Raw genomic sequence first — 16,162 nt, 5'->3', positions numbered from 1 at the left:
AATTCTACTTTCAATTTCTTGAGGAAGTGCCATACAGTATGGCTGCACCATTTTATGTCCCCACCAACAGTGCACTACGGTTCCAGTTCCTCCAGATGCTTGCCGACACTTTTCTCTTTGTTTTGAGAGCAGTCATCCTAATGTTGTGAGGTGGTATCTCATTGTGGTTTTGATCTCATTTCTCTGACGATTAGTGAAGTTGAGCATCTTTTCATGTGCTTGCTGACCGTTTGTGTATCTTCTTTGGAGAAATGTCTATTCAAGTCTTTTGCCCAGTTTTTAATCTGGTTGTTTTGTTGTTGTGACTGTTGAGTTGTGGGAAGTTGTTACAAATTCTGGTCATTAACTCCTTATCACATATATGATTTGCAAATATTCTCTCCCATCCTACAGTTTGATGCATGTGAGTTTTCAATTTTTATGTAGTCTATTTTTGTCCTTTGTTGTCTGTGCATTGGTGTCACATCCCAGAAATTATTGCCAAATCCATCCTCTCCTCCACTTTTTTTTTTTTTTGAGTTTATTTATTTTGAGAGAGACAGAGCATGAGTGGAGAGGAGCAGAGAGAGAGAGAGAGAGAGAGAGAGAAAGAGAGAGAAGGGAGAATCCCAAGCAGGTTCCGTGTTGTTGGCACAGAGCCTGACGTGTGGTTTGAATTCATGAAACCGTGAGATCATGACCTGAGCTGAAACTGAGAGTTGGACGCTTAACCAACTGAGCCACCCCGGCGCCCCTGTCCTCTCCACTCTTAACAGATGACATTGCCACCGACTTCACTGACGGTCTGTGTCTCCAGCTCCCTGACCACCATCAAGCTTCTCTCAGCAGAAGAGGGGTCTCTTTCCTATCCACTGCCAACCTCTTCCCTGCACACCAGGAGTTAACACTAGAAAAGGACACCTGTTGGGAGCCAAGGAAGAGGGCATTTCAAGAAGAAAGCTGTCAGCAATGGCCAGTGGCCAGCCTCGCCTTACTTCTATGTGGTCTGATGATGGGGCCGGCGTTCAGAGTGCTCCACGCATCCCACTCTTCCTAAGAGAAGTCTAGGCCCTTCTCTTTTTGCCTTTGCTCCTTGACTCTTCTTCTTTTGGCAATTCCCAGGCTCTTGATCTTTTACTATTTCTTCTTTTTCTAGCTCTTGACCTTCATCCTCTTGTTGCTACTGGTTGACCCTGATCACCATCCTGTCAGTCAAGCTGTGGACTAGCCCTGAGAGAGCAGCATCCCTGGGAAGGTATAGCACACCCAGGCCTTCAAGCCCATCTGTCTGTGTCACTTGCCTCTGCCTAGTTTCTGTTTCCCTCTCCACCTGCTCCCTCTAACCTGGTTACCAGCATAGTCTTTGGACTAAGCTCTATGCCCTTCCCATTGGCCTTTAGGCCCAGCTACTTACTCAGTTACCATCTTATTGCCCAGGGAGACCTGTGTTCATGAGGCCACGGTTCTGAAGACACACACCAGACAGAACCCGGAAATATGCCAGCACTTTGCATTTTCCTTACTCTGCCCTGCCACTCGCCACACCATCCTCTCTTTGCCCCAGTGCTTCTCCAGGTGTTCTAAGGATCTTGATGCAGATGGTAGCTTTGAGGTCCTCTAGGCTGGGCAGTCACTGGGTGAGGTCAATGGACCTCAGAGGTTGGACACTGGGATGTACTGCACATGTACAGGACAGCTCGGGGTTGGCATAGCTGCTGGCTGGTGGCTGGCTGTCAGACGCAGTTGTCTCCAGAAACATGCCCGATCTGGGTGACACTGTCCCATGAATGTTCCCAGGGGTGCAGCTCTGCCTCTTGAGACCAGTTCACATGGAAAATGGTTCAGTGGGCTCAATGTGGGGCTTTGGCCCCTGTCTCCTTCCTTGGTCTGTGAGCATCTTGAGGGCATGGGCTGGGCTTTTCCTGTCTCTTCTCTTCACTGCCCCAATTCTCTCCCATCCCTTTGATAATGACCTGCCTGCTCATCAGATTCGGTTCAGTCTTACAGGGTCCTCCTTGGATGGTCCTTCCACGTGCTGTGGTGTGTAAACCCTCCTGTCCTCCTCCATGGCTGTGCCTCATTAGCTCTCTCCTCATGGACCCCGCCCCCACCTCGCTCCTCATATCCCCCCAAATCCCCTTGGTCTGTGCTCTGCTCTGACCCTGCCATCTACCAGAGCTGGACAGTCTCCTCTCTGCATCCTGCCCACAAGCTTCCTTTGGGAGATCAAGTTCTGATTTTAAATGATGGAAAAATAAGAACGTGATTACTAATACATTTGCATTCATTTCTACTCATTTCTATGCATTTTATGTTTGTGTCACTTTTTCCTTTCCTTTTTTGTCTTTTCAAAATTTAGTTCCCCCCCCCCCCCCCTTTACTGGTTTGGAAGATATACACACTCTTTCTTTTTCAATAGTTATCCTAAAAAGTTTAACAAGCACATTCAACTTCAAAGGGTCCAAAGTAACTCAGTATCTTTACCTTCTTGCAAAACAATGCAAGACTTAGAATGCTTTAGCTCCGGGCCCCCTTGTTAAATGCTCAGTATTTTAGTTCTATCTTGGTATTTCAATTCATAATTTGGACATTGCTCATATTGTCTTACACAGTTGTTTAGATTGTACATATTTACCTTTTCTTGACCCATCGTTTCTTCTTGGATTCAGACTTCCCTCTGGAGTAATTTTTTTCCTGATATATATTCTTTAAAAGTTCCTTTAATGAGGTTTCGTTGGTGACAAATTCTCTCAGTTTTTGTTTGTTGGAAAAATTTTTTTCCTTCTGTTTCACTGGTTATATAACTCTAGGGGGCAGTTATTACCTATTAGCACTTTGAAGACACTATTTCACAACGTCTACACGGTTTACATTGTTGCTGCTGGGAAGTCACGCATCAATTGAATTGTTAGTCTTTATATGCAATCTGTTCTCTCACTGCTTTTAATATCTCTATCTTCGGTTTTCTATAGTTCAGATACAGATTTCTTTTTATTTATAGTGCTTCAGCTCCATTGGGCTTCCTGGACCTGATGATTGGCATCTCTCATCAATTCTGAAAAGCCTCCAGCTTTTATCATGTTGTTGCCTTTCCCCATTCTCCCTTTCTCACACTTCACTTAGACGTGAGTTGGGTTATCCCATCCCAACTATACCTTTTGTCCCTCTGGGCTGCAATTTGGGTCATTTTTTCATTCCTTTAGTTCACAAAGTCTCCTTTCAGATATATCTAACCTATTGTTCAGTCTGAACACTGAGTCTAATTACAACCTGCAGTTTTTATTTCTAGGAGTATTTTTGGTTCTTTTTTCAAATCTACCTAGCCAATTTTGGGAGACTCTTAGTTTGTCTTATTTTCAAATTTCTTTTATTTCTTTAAACATGTTAAATATCCTTAAATATCTTTGTTGATTTTATTCTGTTTGATACTTTTTCACTCATGGTGATTTATTTCTTCATGTATTTAGTGATTTTTGATTGTGAGTTCATGTTCCTTAGAATGTTATCTATGGGAATTCTTTGGCAACTAGGTTTAAAATGTATTCTTGCATAGAAAATTTGCATTTGCTTCTGCTTGGGGCCTGGGGACACTACCAGTTAAACTAAACTTTCAGCCAAGGTTGCTTTGAGCAACCTTGTAAATTATGTATAAATTCTGGACTTAAATCTGCTTGAGTTTGGGCTTTTGTTTAGGAGTTCTCAGGGTGAGATCTTTTCTCTTGTTTTTCCTTTCCTTCATCTAGAGCTAAGACTGACAGATACTAATCTCATATATCTCCCTCTGTGCGGTAGGTTTCCCCCTCTAGTTAGCCTATAGTTTCCCAATTCATTCTATATTGATTTGAATCCATTTCTTCCTTTTTCCCTCCCTCCCTTCCTTCCTTTCCCTCTCAACATCCTCACCAACACTTGTTGTTTGATAGTAAGCATCATAATGGACCTGAAGTAGCATCTCATTGTGGTTTCAATTTGCATATTTCTAATGATTTGTAATGTTGAGCATCGTTTCATATGCTTATTAGACATTTATGTATTTTCTTTGGATAAATATCTATTCAAGTCTTTTGCTTGTTAAAAAAAGTTTTTTGTGGTTATTATTCAGTTGTAGGAGTTCTTTATTTATTCTAGGTATCAGTCCTTTATCAGATATATGACTTGCAAGTATTTTTCTCCCATTGTGTGGATTGCTTTTTCACTCTTGCTGATAGTGTTCTTTGATGCATGAAAGTTTTAAATTTTGATGTAGTCCAATGTATTTATTTTTCCTTTTGTTGCCTGTGCTTTTGATGTCATATTTAAGAAGTCATTGCCAGATCCAATGTCATAAAGCTTTTCTCCTACATTTCTTCTATGAATTTTATAGTTTTAGCTCTTACATTTAGGTCTTTGGTCCACTTTGAGTTAATTTTTGTATATGATATAAAGTAAGGGTCCAACTTCCCTTTTTTTTTTTTTTTTTTTTTTTTTTGCATGTGGGTATCCTGTTTTCCCAGCACCATTTGCTGAAAAAATTGTCCTTTCCCCATGAGTGGTCTTGGCACGCCTGATGAAAATAATTTGACCATCTATGTGAGGGTTTATTTCTGGGCTCTCTACTCTATTCCATTGGTCTGTAAGTCTGTCTTTATGCCAGTACCACACTGTTGTGACTACTATAGTTTGCAGTAAGTTTTGAAATCAGGAGGTGTGAGACCTCCAATTTTGCTCTTCTTTTCCAAAATGGTTTTGGCTGTTTGGGATACCTTGAGATTCCATATGAATTTTAGAATGGATTTTCTATTTCTGCAAAGAAATATCATTGAGACAGCGATTGTACTATCAGTAGATTGCTTTGGGTAGTATTGACAGCTTAGCAATACTGAATCTTCCAAACAGGAGGTGTTTTTCCATTTACTGGTAACTTAATTTTTTCAGCAATGTTTTGCAGTTTTCAGTGAACAGATCTTTTGCCTGCTTGGTTAAGTTTATTCCTGAGTATTTTATGCTCTTTGATGTTAATATAAATGCAACTGTTTTCTTAATTTCCTTCTTGGATTGCTCACTGTTTGTGTATAAAAATGCAACCGATTTTTGTGTACTGATTTTGTATCCTGCAACTGGAATTTTTTATCTTTTGCACGAAACCTCCCTCTATCCTCTTTAGAAGTTTGAAGGATTTTTTCTTCTGTTCTTTGGTCTTTAAGAACTTAATGATGATGGACCTGATCCATCTATTTTTTAGCCACTGTATTGGATACCAGATAGATCTAACAGCTTCTTAAAGACTCCCTCCTCTTCAGTCATACCTTTACCCCCATTTCCTGAGATATCTGCTTCTGCTAATTCCTGAGCCTTTGTGGGGTTCTGTGATGTACATTACGTTTCTTTTAGGTTCCCCACTTCTGGCTTAGGAGTCTATGAAGTCAGTTACCACTCATCTATCTGTTTTCCAGCTTTCAAAATTTTGTATCTCTTTCCTTTTGTGTTTTCTTTGATCTTGTGGCTTACTTATGCCATGTTAGTAGGTTTCTAATGAGCCATCTTTATTTAGAAGTTCTAATTATGTGGTTTTAGTAATTGAAAAGCATGCAGGTTTCTCTATTAGACCTGCTAGTTCATTGTTATGTAAATGAAAACTTAATATAAATGCTGCCAAAGCTAAAAAAGTGGTTTGGGGATGGCAACGTGTCCTGTTCAGATAAAGAGTTCTTAAAAACTAACTGAATTGGTCAGTCTTAAACAACTTGAGCATGCATATCTTGAGCTGACTTGTCTTGGAGGCCCATGTTCAAAATTAGAAGTCAGACAGGTTCTTCATGATCAAAGCAGACAGTTGGTAATACTTGTCTTCAACTGTTACAAATGAAATCTTCCTTGAGTAAAACTGTATCACACAGATGATATGATGTTGGGTTTGTTTCAGAATAATCCAAGGTGATGTGAGAGGAAATAGCAGTAACTGGGAACTATGGATCCCGATGAAGCCAGAGTGGCAGGAGCTGATACTTGTTGAAGTCAGGGAATGGAGTCATGGGAATTCATTAGGCTTGTCTCTCATTTTTTTTGCATACGTCTGAAAATTTCCACAATAGTAATAAGACTTGGCTATATCAGACAGTATCCTGAGGAGGTCCCAGTTGATTGTTTGCTAGGATGCTTGGGCATATTTGAAATATTTTTTAAAGAGAAGCTTCACAGGGGCGCCTGGGTGGCTCAGTCAGTTGAGCGTCTGACTTCTGCTCAGGTCATGACCTCACGGTTCACGGGTTCAAGCCCCATGTCGGGCTCTGTGCTGACAGCTCGGAGCCTGGAGCCTGCTTTGCGTTCCGTGTCTCCCTCTCTCTCTGCCCCTCCTCTGCTCACGCTCTGTCTCTGTCTCTCTCTCAAAAATAAATGAACACGAAAAAAAATTTTTTTAATTAAAAAAAGAGAAGCTCTGCAGTTGTTCACAGGCACATTTATGCTTCACCTTTGACGGAAGATGGTCTCATCTCTAAGAAGTATCTTAGACTCTGTAACACATACTGTGCTGTCATGTCAGTTTTTTAGACCTGATATTGCCACTTCAGGTACTACTCAGAGAGTTTACTCTTGTCTCAACTATCTCCTTGGCTCTAACAAAAAGGGCAGATGAGACAACACAATTATATGTATAATTTTGTGATAGTTTAAGACTGCCAAGAAATTACAAAAATGGTACAGAGGGTTCTTGCATGTCCTTTAGTCACCTTCTCCCAACGATAACCTCTTAGGTGGCCACAGTACACGAGGTGACTGACATTGGAGAGACTCAGTCCACAGCCATGGGAGGTGTCCATTCACTGAGCTTAGGTTTCTAAGCTCTATTCCTGAGTGTGAGCCACCAGAAAACAATATACTTGAACTGCATTGACTTAATTTTCCATAGAAATGCCTTATACTCTTGGTTTTTATCAACTGTCCAGATAAGAAATGCATACCTGAAGAATGATTTAAAAAAAATTTTATGTTTGTTATTTTTGAGAGAGAGAGAGAGAGACAGACAGACAGAGCATGAGTGGGGGGAGGGTCAGAGAGAGAGGGAGACACAGAATCCGAAGCAGGCTCCAGGCTCTGAGCTGTCAGCACAGAATCTGATGCGGGGCTTGAACTCGTGAACTGTGAGATCGTGACCTGAGCCAACATCAGATGTCCCACTGACTGAGCCACCCAGGCGCCCTGTGAAGAATGATTTTTTATTGTCTGAAGACCTACAGTTAAAGGCTGTCCATTGTGTTATTCAACATCCGTTTTATAAGGATCCATGTGATAAGTTTCTTACAAAATGTAAGGTTTGTCTTCCCTAGGAAAAAAGCCAAAAACCTTCTTTTGCCATAAATGAGGACTACGTAAATGCTCATATTTCTTTGTTTCTCTTTTTGCCTCAGCTGTCAGAAATTCAGAGGAACTTTAGGATATGATTGCAGTAATTAACTCATTTAACATTTCTAATGTCATTCTTTCCTCTTTCCATTTAAGTAGTTTCTAATATTTCTTCTTGTCTTTATTTTAACTGTACAGGTCCACAATCCCTTATCTGCAATTCTCAAGCGCCAAAAGCTCTAAATATGTAGAACATTTTAAAATTTATGAAGTTCAGTGTGAATATTCATGTTTCACTACAGAAATACGAATGTGTTTGATTTCAGGGACCTGCCTCAGACTCCTCTAGGGATGTTATATAATATGCAGTAGATAGTAAGCTCTTTCTAAAATTGGAAAGATTCTGAATTCTAAAACCAGAACTAACCCCAAGGATTTTGGTTGTGCACATGTTTGAATGTGGCAAGGGCCTCAAAGATCTTTTGGACAGCAGGTGTGCGGCATAGAGAGGTTCCCAGTAGGCCATGGGGTAGATGTGACCTGATACAGGAGGACACTGGGGACAGGCAGCTGTGGAAGCCAAACGGAGATCTGCTTGTGGCTGCCATTGGTCCCTTGATCCCCAAGTTCATCTCCCTTGGCCACTGGTGACGTTACCTGTCTCTGGAACATCTTGTGGTCGGATTTTCTTGGTCAGTTTCAAAGCTGCTTCAAGGTCATAGACTTGGGAGCGGGTGAACTTCAGCTCCCTACGGAGCTCATTGATCTCCTTGATCAGGGAGACATTTTCCTGTAGAAAAGAAAGAAGAGAGAGTGAGTATGGATGGATGAGTGATGAATGGGCCCAGGGCCTGCATCTAGACCCTTTCCAGCATCAACGATGCTTTTCTAAGCACTTCATATGAATTTAAATGCATTGAAGTATCATAATAACCCTATGAAGAGATTCTATTATAATCACAATTTTATAGAAGAGGAAACTGAGGCATAGAGAGGTTATGTAATGTGCCCAAATTACATAGAGAGCAGGTGGCAGAGCCAGGATTCTGACTCGGACAGTCTGGCTCCAGAACTCTGAGCTCTTAAAATACTGTGCTATCCTTTATTCATCTTTCCCCATTCATTTGTTGAATCTACACTTTTTTTTTAAAGTTTTTTTTTTTGTTTTGTTTTGTTTTTGAGAGAGAGAGAGAGACAAACACAGTGTGAGTGAGGGAGGGGCAGAGAGAGGGAGACAGAGAATCCCAACAGGCTCTGCAGTGTCCGTGCGGAGCCTGATGCGGGGCTTGAACCCACGAAGCTGTGAGATCATGACCTGAGCCAAAACCAAGAGCCAGCCGCTTAACTGACTGGGCCACCCAGGCACCCCTGTTGAACCTAAATTTATATGGTATTTGCTATGGCCCTGGGATGAAGATAGAAATAAGAAATGGTTTTTGCCTTCAGCAGCATACTGTTTACTGAGGAGCACAGAAAAGCAAATGAATAACTAACATTTGCTATATCCATTGATAGTTCACTTCTCTTGTGTTTGACAAATATCCATCCATCCATCCATCCATCCATCCATCCATCCATCCAATATTTACTGAGTACTTACTATGCTGCACTGTGCTGATCTGAGGTATACAGAAAGTTAAGACCTGGCCTCTGCTCTTGAGGAGCTTAGGGCTTAGCGGGGGAGCTAGGCGTAATTGAGCGTGGCGGCCACCTTGATGCAATGGAGGGGTGGGGCACAGAGCTCTGCCCGAATGACCAGGGCAGAGTCCTAGGAATTGACCCCTGGGCTGAGGCTTGAAGGAGCTACCAAGGAGAGGGTAGAAGGGGTCGCACACAACTGGAGCAGCAAGAGAAAGGCACAGAAGTAGGACACGGCTGGTGTGGGGGGACCTGTGGTTGTTCTGTATCCCGGACACAAAGCGAGAGGCGGGTGCAGAGGAGTGAGGATGTGGAACCTGCTGGGGGCCTGTGGTGAGGGCTCTGCACCTGGGACCAAGCAGTCTCTTCTCTCTTTCCTTCTCACACCTCAAATCTGCCTTCTTTTTCACACTCAGCCTGAGGGCATCGGGGCGGCTCCATGGAGATGTCCTTGTCATCATGGGCCCAGAGAGGGACTGGCTACTTTGCTTTTAGAGTACTCTTTGCTCGGCTTGTCTTCAGCAGTGCCTCTCATGTGACAGTGCAAACGAATCACTTAAGGATCCTGTTAAATGTGGCTTCTGACTCGGTAGGCTTGGGGCTGATCCTGAGATTCTAAGTTTTGAGCCAGCTCCTAAGAGAGGCTGCGGCTGGCCTGAGGGCCAGGCAATCCATGGGTAGCAAGGCCACTGAGGGTTGGAATGCCAAAAAAGGCCAATGCAGGCCACATAAAACGGACCTGTGCCAGGAACAACCACCACTTCGGACACTGTCTCCATAGCGGTAAGCATGGAGTCAGCCCAGAAAACAGGGTGACCCCAAGCACTATTGTCTGTGAGCCATGACAACCACTTTTCTGTTATGGGGATATGCCTGTGGAGCCCAAGTGGGAGCAGGGCCTGAACTGGGGAGACCCTAACATATTCTTTCCCTCCAGAGCCCCTTTATCTGAGCATGTCAGATATACCTTCAGATTTTCAGTATACCACTTAATTTCAGTATTCCTCGTTAAAAAAAAAAAAATTCTCTCCCTCTTGGATGAGATGCCCAATTATTGCTGATCCCTCGTTTTCAGGCTGGGCTTTGTGCCTTTTTTTCTATAAAGTCAGCAGATTTCTCCATCTGATCTTTTACTATTTTAACCAACCCAGGCTTTAGTGATGAATCTCCCACACTTCCTTTCCAGATGCTCTCCAGCAAAACTCTCTGCCAGTTTCCTCCCCTGAAACCTCTCTGCGCTGACTTTCTGTCATGACGTGATCGATTAAATATGTATGTATTTGGTTCCAAGACCTTGGACCCTACCTTGCACATAAGAGGCGCTCAATAAATATTTGTGGAACGGATAGCAAATGAATAACTAATGCAGCAATATCAAGCCGAATAAGATGAGATTCTTACTAACAAGGAAATTACAAACCAGGGGGTAAAGGTTGCGTAGGGGAGAAGAGACAGACGGGAGACACAGGAGGGCCCGCAGGGAACTCAGGCAAGCTTCCTCTGGCTCGGGGCTCTGTCCACTCCCCTACTTCATGGGCATCACTTAGCTTTCCCTTCTCTTGCCTCATTCGGTAAAGTAACAGTAATCAGATTGAAGATTAGAGACGGAAGGTACCATTTGTCCAGTCCTCTCTGGCCAGGTCTTGAGGTACTTCTGCATCATATTCATCCATTTTATCACTAAGTCCTGTCAATTCTGTGTCTGAACTGGATCTCGTGTTCACCTTTCTTGCTGCCCATTTGTAACCCAGCTCTCAGCATCTCTCCCCTCTATTACCATAATGGCCCCAAATGGAGCCCTTGCCCTAGTGTCCCCCCCCCCCCCCCCGCCCGCCCCCATCCTTGACAGTCCTGCTTGGGACTTGGCTCCCAGTACTTTTTGGTGTGAATGCCTGTTTCTTTTTTTTTTTTTTTCAACGTTTTTTTGTTTTTTTTTTTATTTATTTTTGGGACAGAGAGAGACAGAGCATGAACGGGGGAGGGGCAGAGAGAGAGGGAGACGCAGAATCGGAAACAGGCTCCAGGCTCCGAGCCATCAGCCCAGAGCCTGACGCGGGGCTCGAACTCACGGACCGTGAGATCGTGACCTGGCTGAAGTCGGACGCTTAACCGACTGCGCCACCCGGGCGCCCCTTGAATGCCTGTTTCTAACCCACTGCCTCCATGATGCCTGCCACCCTAATGGGCCTTTAGGATAAGACCCAGTTCCCACTAGAGTGTGATCGAGACCCATGCGTTAATGCAGCCCGGTTCCCCATTCTGTTCACTCATTGTTTTCACTCGTTCATTCATTCACTGACTCTGAAAGCCTACTATGCACTGGTCACTGTGCCGGGCAAAGGAGGTCCAGCTTGGATGCAATGCTTAGAGAGGCCATGAGAGTCTGAAGAGGGGCGCACACCCAGTGGGAGAAGGACTTCCTGGGGAGGTGGGGGAGAGAGAGAAGACTGTTTCAGGCCTGGAACCAAGAGGGAGCAAGCAGGATTCGAGGCAGTAAATGCTGGATGCTGCTGCTGCTGGTAACAAGAGTAATCATAACTTCAAGAGGTGACCGGATCCCTGCACCACGGCAAACATTTTGCATGCAATAACTCATCTAATCCCCAGGACAACCTTACGAAGAAGGTGTTATTAGACTCATTTCCCTATGAGGAAACTGAGGCCGAGGCAGTGCTTTAGTGGTAGTAGAGCTGGGATTTGAATCTGGTCGTGTCTGCCTCTGAGTGCTTGCTCCTCTACAACTGTTGTCTCCCGGACTCTCCTTTCCACCTGTCACGGACGTCACCCCATTCCAACACCTCACGTCGGATGACGACCATGGGAGCCCCCAAAAAGTACAAGTTGGGCTCCCTAAAGTGCTTTCTGGGATGGTCTGTGTTCTGGAGAATCCAGAGGTCACACTGAGGTCCACTGTATATGCCTTGGGTAGCTGTGTGAGTTTAAAATGTGGACGCAGCAGGTTTGCTGAGTCTTCTGTTCCTGATCCCTCCTTGGTCAGGACCACCTACAAAAGCCCCTCCAACCCTCCAGCCCCCCACCCAGCTCCTCTGCTGCGGGAAAAATGTGACCTGGGGTCCATCACGTGCCAGGTCTTGGGGTCTGTAAGAGTGACTGGCTAGGGAATGCTAAGTCCATTTCTATAGACAACCTTCTAAACAAAGGAGCTACACAGAGAGCCCTGGCAGGAACTGACCCTGATGGAGCCTTCGGCCCAGAAAGAAGGAAGGGAATACCTATAGCACCCCCTACTGGCCTTACCTATGTTGGCAGGGCCTGCCTCTGTGGAAGAAGCACGCAACAGATGTGCTCCGTGGCCTCGGAAGCCCTGCGTCAGTGGTGTCCTTCCGGAACCCACAGTTGGTGAGGCGGACATCTGCCTAACCGCCCAGATGAGGCATCTCTCTGCTCCTCTTTCAGTCTTCCTCTCACATCCCACTTCTACTCTGAGTTGTTCTTTGATATCACAACTTACCCCTTCTGAGGTCTTCTCATCTCCGCTGAACAGACAGTCATCTCCAAATGGGGTGCCCTGCCTCCTGCCTTGTGCCAGCAGCCTGTCCACCCTGCCTACCCCGCTACCTGCTTCAACCTTGGGTGGCAACTGCTTCTAAGACAAACTTGCTGCTTCTTGGTGTGGCAAGGAAAGCCCTCTCCGGGGACCCTAAGCTACTCGCTCTCCAGTGGGCTTTTTCTTCTTGCCCCGGTGCTCTGCAATAAAGGAGGGTCTGGACGCCCGGGTCCCCAGACACCCCACAGGCCTCACTCTTCCCTGTCTGTTCTCAGGTGTCCTCTCTGCCTGGAAGCCTCTTCCCCCCACTTGCTCCCTGCTGTTTCTACTTCCTGCTCAAGGCACAGCTCAAATGCCTCTTCCCCTAATTGAAGCCTGCCTCTATGAGGGGCACACAGCACTGGATATGCCATACTAGCAGTGCTTATCTGTATCTGGTTTCAGTTTCCTACCACGAACTGCTGAGGGCAGGCGTGCTACCCCATTCATCTTGGAATCTTCCATGGCCGGCACAGAGTGTGGCACGTGAGAAGCCCTCAATATTGTGTCCTGAATGAATGTGTGTCCTAGTTGTTTGTATTCAAAGCAACTCTTATTTTCTTATCGGCAAGCATGCTGGAGAACGAGTGGAGAGGCCCTGCTCTCCTGTATGAACATATAAATGAGACAGTGACCTCATTTTCTGTGTTTTCTAATGAGTATCTGCCTTGGCCTTCCTTGACCTCTTTGGACTGAAGCCCCAGGGCCTTGGTACCTGCGGATACAGGTCCTTACCAACACAGAGCAAGGCATCAGGTCCCCAGGCCACCTGCCTGGTCCAAGCTGTGATGGCCTTCCAGGCTCTCCCACTGATTTCTGCCTTGGTTCTTCAGTAGGTCTTTAGGTTGGAGGACAGGAAGGGAGATAGCATTTTGGAGCACCTATTCCATACCAGGCCAGTGCCTAATGCTTTACATTAGTTCTCTCATTCAATCCTTGCAGTAACTCGCGGAGGCTGGTACTTTCTTCCCCATTTTATAGACAGGAAAGGAGGTTCCTGGAGAAGTGAAGGAATTCCCCCAAGGTCTCCCAGTAAGAGTGGTTGAGGCAGGATGAACCGGGTTTAGACAGTGTCCATTCTTGTTTCTCTTGCCCTGACACCTTGCCTGGTCCTGGCCTGGACCCTCACCTTCAACTTAAGATCAAAGAAGGAAACAATTTTTGTAAGTAAAAAGAGTAGCTTTGAAAGTCTGTCTCCCTCCCTTTCTTTCCTTCCTTCCTCCCTCCCTCCCTCCCTTCCTCCCTTCCTTCCTTCCTCTCCTTCTCCCTCTTTTCTCCTCTCCTTTGCTTTCCTTTCTTTTCTTTCCACCCTCCTTCCCTTCCTTTCTTCCAAACAAACTCTGACCCAGAGCCCACTATGATAAGCAAGGAGTCTCCTTGGTTAAGGGGTGGGGACCCAGAACCCTGCCTGCTGATCCTGTCTTGCTCCATGCAGTTACCTGGGGTATGTTTATGGATCCACAGGGCTCCACAGCACACGAGTTTACCATGCTGCTCCAGAAAACGCTCTTCTGGGGATTCCCCTGGCTGTTGGCTCCCTCCACCAGCCCTCAGGGAGCAGTAGGGCTGGGCAGGGGCCCTGCTGTGTCTCCTTGCCCCTTCTACCATCTCACCCTGCTTCACAGGAGCGGGCACGTGGCCTCTGGGGTACCTGGGAGCCAAAGACCTATGCCTGACCTGAGTGGCCTCGTGCCAATGCTTGCACCCTCTGCCTGGCTGGCCTGTGGTCTTCACTTTCCTTTTCCTTCTCCAGGGACTGACATTTGCTTTACCCAAATCCGCTTGGCGTGGAGAGAGGGACCCCACCCCTGGAGAACCCTTCAGGCCTGTGCTCTGCTGGCAGGGCGCAGACGAAGGCACAGCGACGCCACCGGCTGTCACCTGCTCCTGTAGTCGCCCTGGTCCCACTGCCCAGCATGCTGCACTCCAGGGCTCCAGTGGGCTCTCCATGCCTGGGGGGCCTTGACACCGCCAGCCAGGGCTCAGTGCACCAGCTGCTGGTGCCAAAAGGGTGCCACCAAATGGATGCGCTCCTCTCTCTGGGCTTCTGACCGCTCTCGCGGCCAGGAGCAGGACAGTGGTCTGATGGTGTGGGGGGCTGGTTGTGGGATGGACGGCACAGACCCACCACGCCTGGGTCCCACCGGCCTGAATCACAGTGCACCTATGTGGGGACTGGCTGAGCTGGGAACTGGTTTGTTTCAATCTGCGGCCCATCCCCATCCCGGTATTTTAATTATGGCATTAAAGCAATATAAACATAAAAAGGTACGTGCCTTATAAATGTGATTCTGATGTTCTCTTTTGATATTAAATCGCATTAATTGCCTCAGACGATACTGATACTCAAACAGAAATCTGGCAGAAGAATCCTGATCGGCAGTGCTGATCAGTGGAGGCGGCAGTAATGGGGTCAGGCTCTCCGGAGAGCCTGACGCAGGATCCCCGGGGAGGTGGGTGTAGACACAGTGAGGCCAACACGAGAGGTGGGTGTGGTTGGCTTCGGACCCAAGAGATAAGGGAAGGGACCTGAGGCCCAGAAAAGGTAGAAGAGGTGTGGAGATGGGTGTGTCTCGAAATACAAGCAGCAGAATAAAAAGCAGCAAAGGAAAATCAGGTGAAATAAGAGTTGGAAACTACAGAAAAGAGGAGAGAGTGACTCTGGAGAGCTGGATGGAGGGCCGGAGCGGGGCAAGGGTCGGGGGGGACAGGACACAAGAACACTTTGGATAAAGAGGGGCGGAAAAAAGGAACGGGTGCCTGGTGAAGTGGCCGGGGGGAAGGGTGATAGAAATGAACGGGTATTGGCGGGGCAGGGGTGGGCATGGAAACACCTAGAAAAAACATGGAGAGGCTCTTGGCCATGGTCACAGCCAGGTCAGGCTCCGGGAGGTCAGAGGAGAGGGCTCAAAGAGAAAGGTGTAGAGAAAGCTACATCTGGGGGATGCGCAGGTACCTGCATGATGCGGACATAATCGGTGCGGCGCAGCTCGCTCTCCTTGACCACCTTTTTCCTGAGAGTGGCCAGGTTTCTCTCCAGGTGCTCCCGCTGACGGGCATACTCCTGCTGCAGGTCCGTGTTCAGCCCTGCGATCTCCACCTGATGGGCCAGCCAGGCTTCTTAAGGAGGGAGCGGGGACCCGGGAGAGAAGGGGGGTTGGGGAAAGGGAGGCAGAGCTCACCATGTCTGCCCGCTGCACGTACTTCTCAAAGAGAGCTCGGACCTTCTCCTTCAGAAGCCGGGGTTCCTGGATGTACGCTACGCAGTTGTGAAGGTCTGTCTTAAACCGTCTGACCAGCGCCTCCAGGTCCCGCTCCTGCAATCAGAAGGACTTAGTCTGGCACCACAGGGGCTCTGCAGGGAGCGGGCAAGGGCGCAGGCAGAGGCACATGGCAGCAGGAAGACAAAGGACACCTCATCTGGGACTCAACAGTTGACCGCCAGGGCCCGCAGTGGACACAGACACCTAGGCAGGTGTGTAGCCGAAAGACAGACGTACTAAAACTCGGGGGTGGCTGCCTGGACAGCCTCATGTTTAAAAGGCCGCACGGCAACTCCTGGATTGCCTCTGGGTCCCTTTCAGGACCACACCTTAAAAGATGAAAGGCAGTGTGAGTGGTCACCCGATTCCTTCCTGAGCCAAGACGGATCGTATTGCTTCTCTCTAGTGGTCCTTG

General features: G+C 46.7%; 1 protein-coding gene across 1 annotated transcript in view; it reads right to left on the bottom strand.

The window, feature by feature from the left end:
* Positions 1-16,162, bottom strand: part of CFAP57 (cilia and flagella associated protein 57) — a 79,813-nt gene that overhangs the window by 11,765 nt on the left and 51,886 nt on the right. Inside the window, exons 20-22 of the mRNA XM_030325101.1 lie at positions 15,667-15,801; positions 15,441-15,584; positions 7,957-8,089 (exon numbers count right to left, since the gene is read on the bottom strand). Of these exons, the coding sequence (XP_030180961.1) occupies positions 7,957-8,089; positions 15,441-15,584; positions 15,667-15,801 (412 nt within the window). The remainder of the gene's footprint in view (positions 1-7,956; positions 8,090-15,440; positions 15,585-15,666; positions 15,802-16,162) is intronic.

Source organism: Lynx canadensis, chromosome C1, assembly GCF_007474595.2.
Source record: "Lynx canadensis isolate LIC74 chromosome C1, mLynCan4.pri.v2, whole genome shotgun sequence".
Taxonomy (NCBI): domain Eukaryota; kingdom Metazoa; phylum Chordata; class Mammalia; order Carnivora; family Felidae; genus Lynx; species Lynx canadensis.
This window is presented reverse-complemented; position numbering and strand designations above follow the sequence as displayed.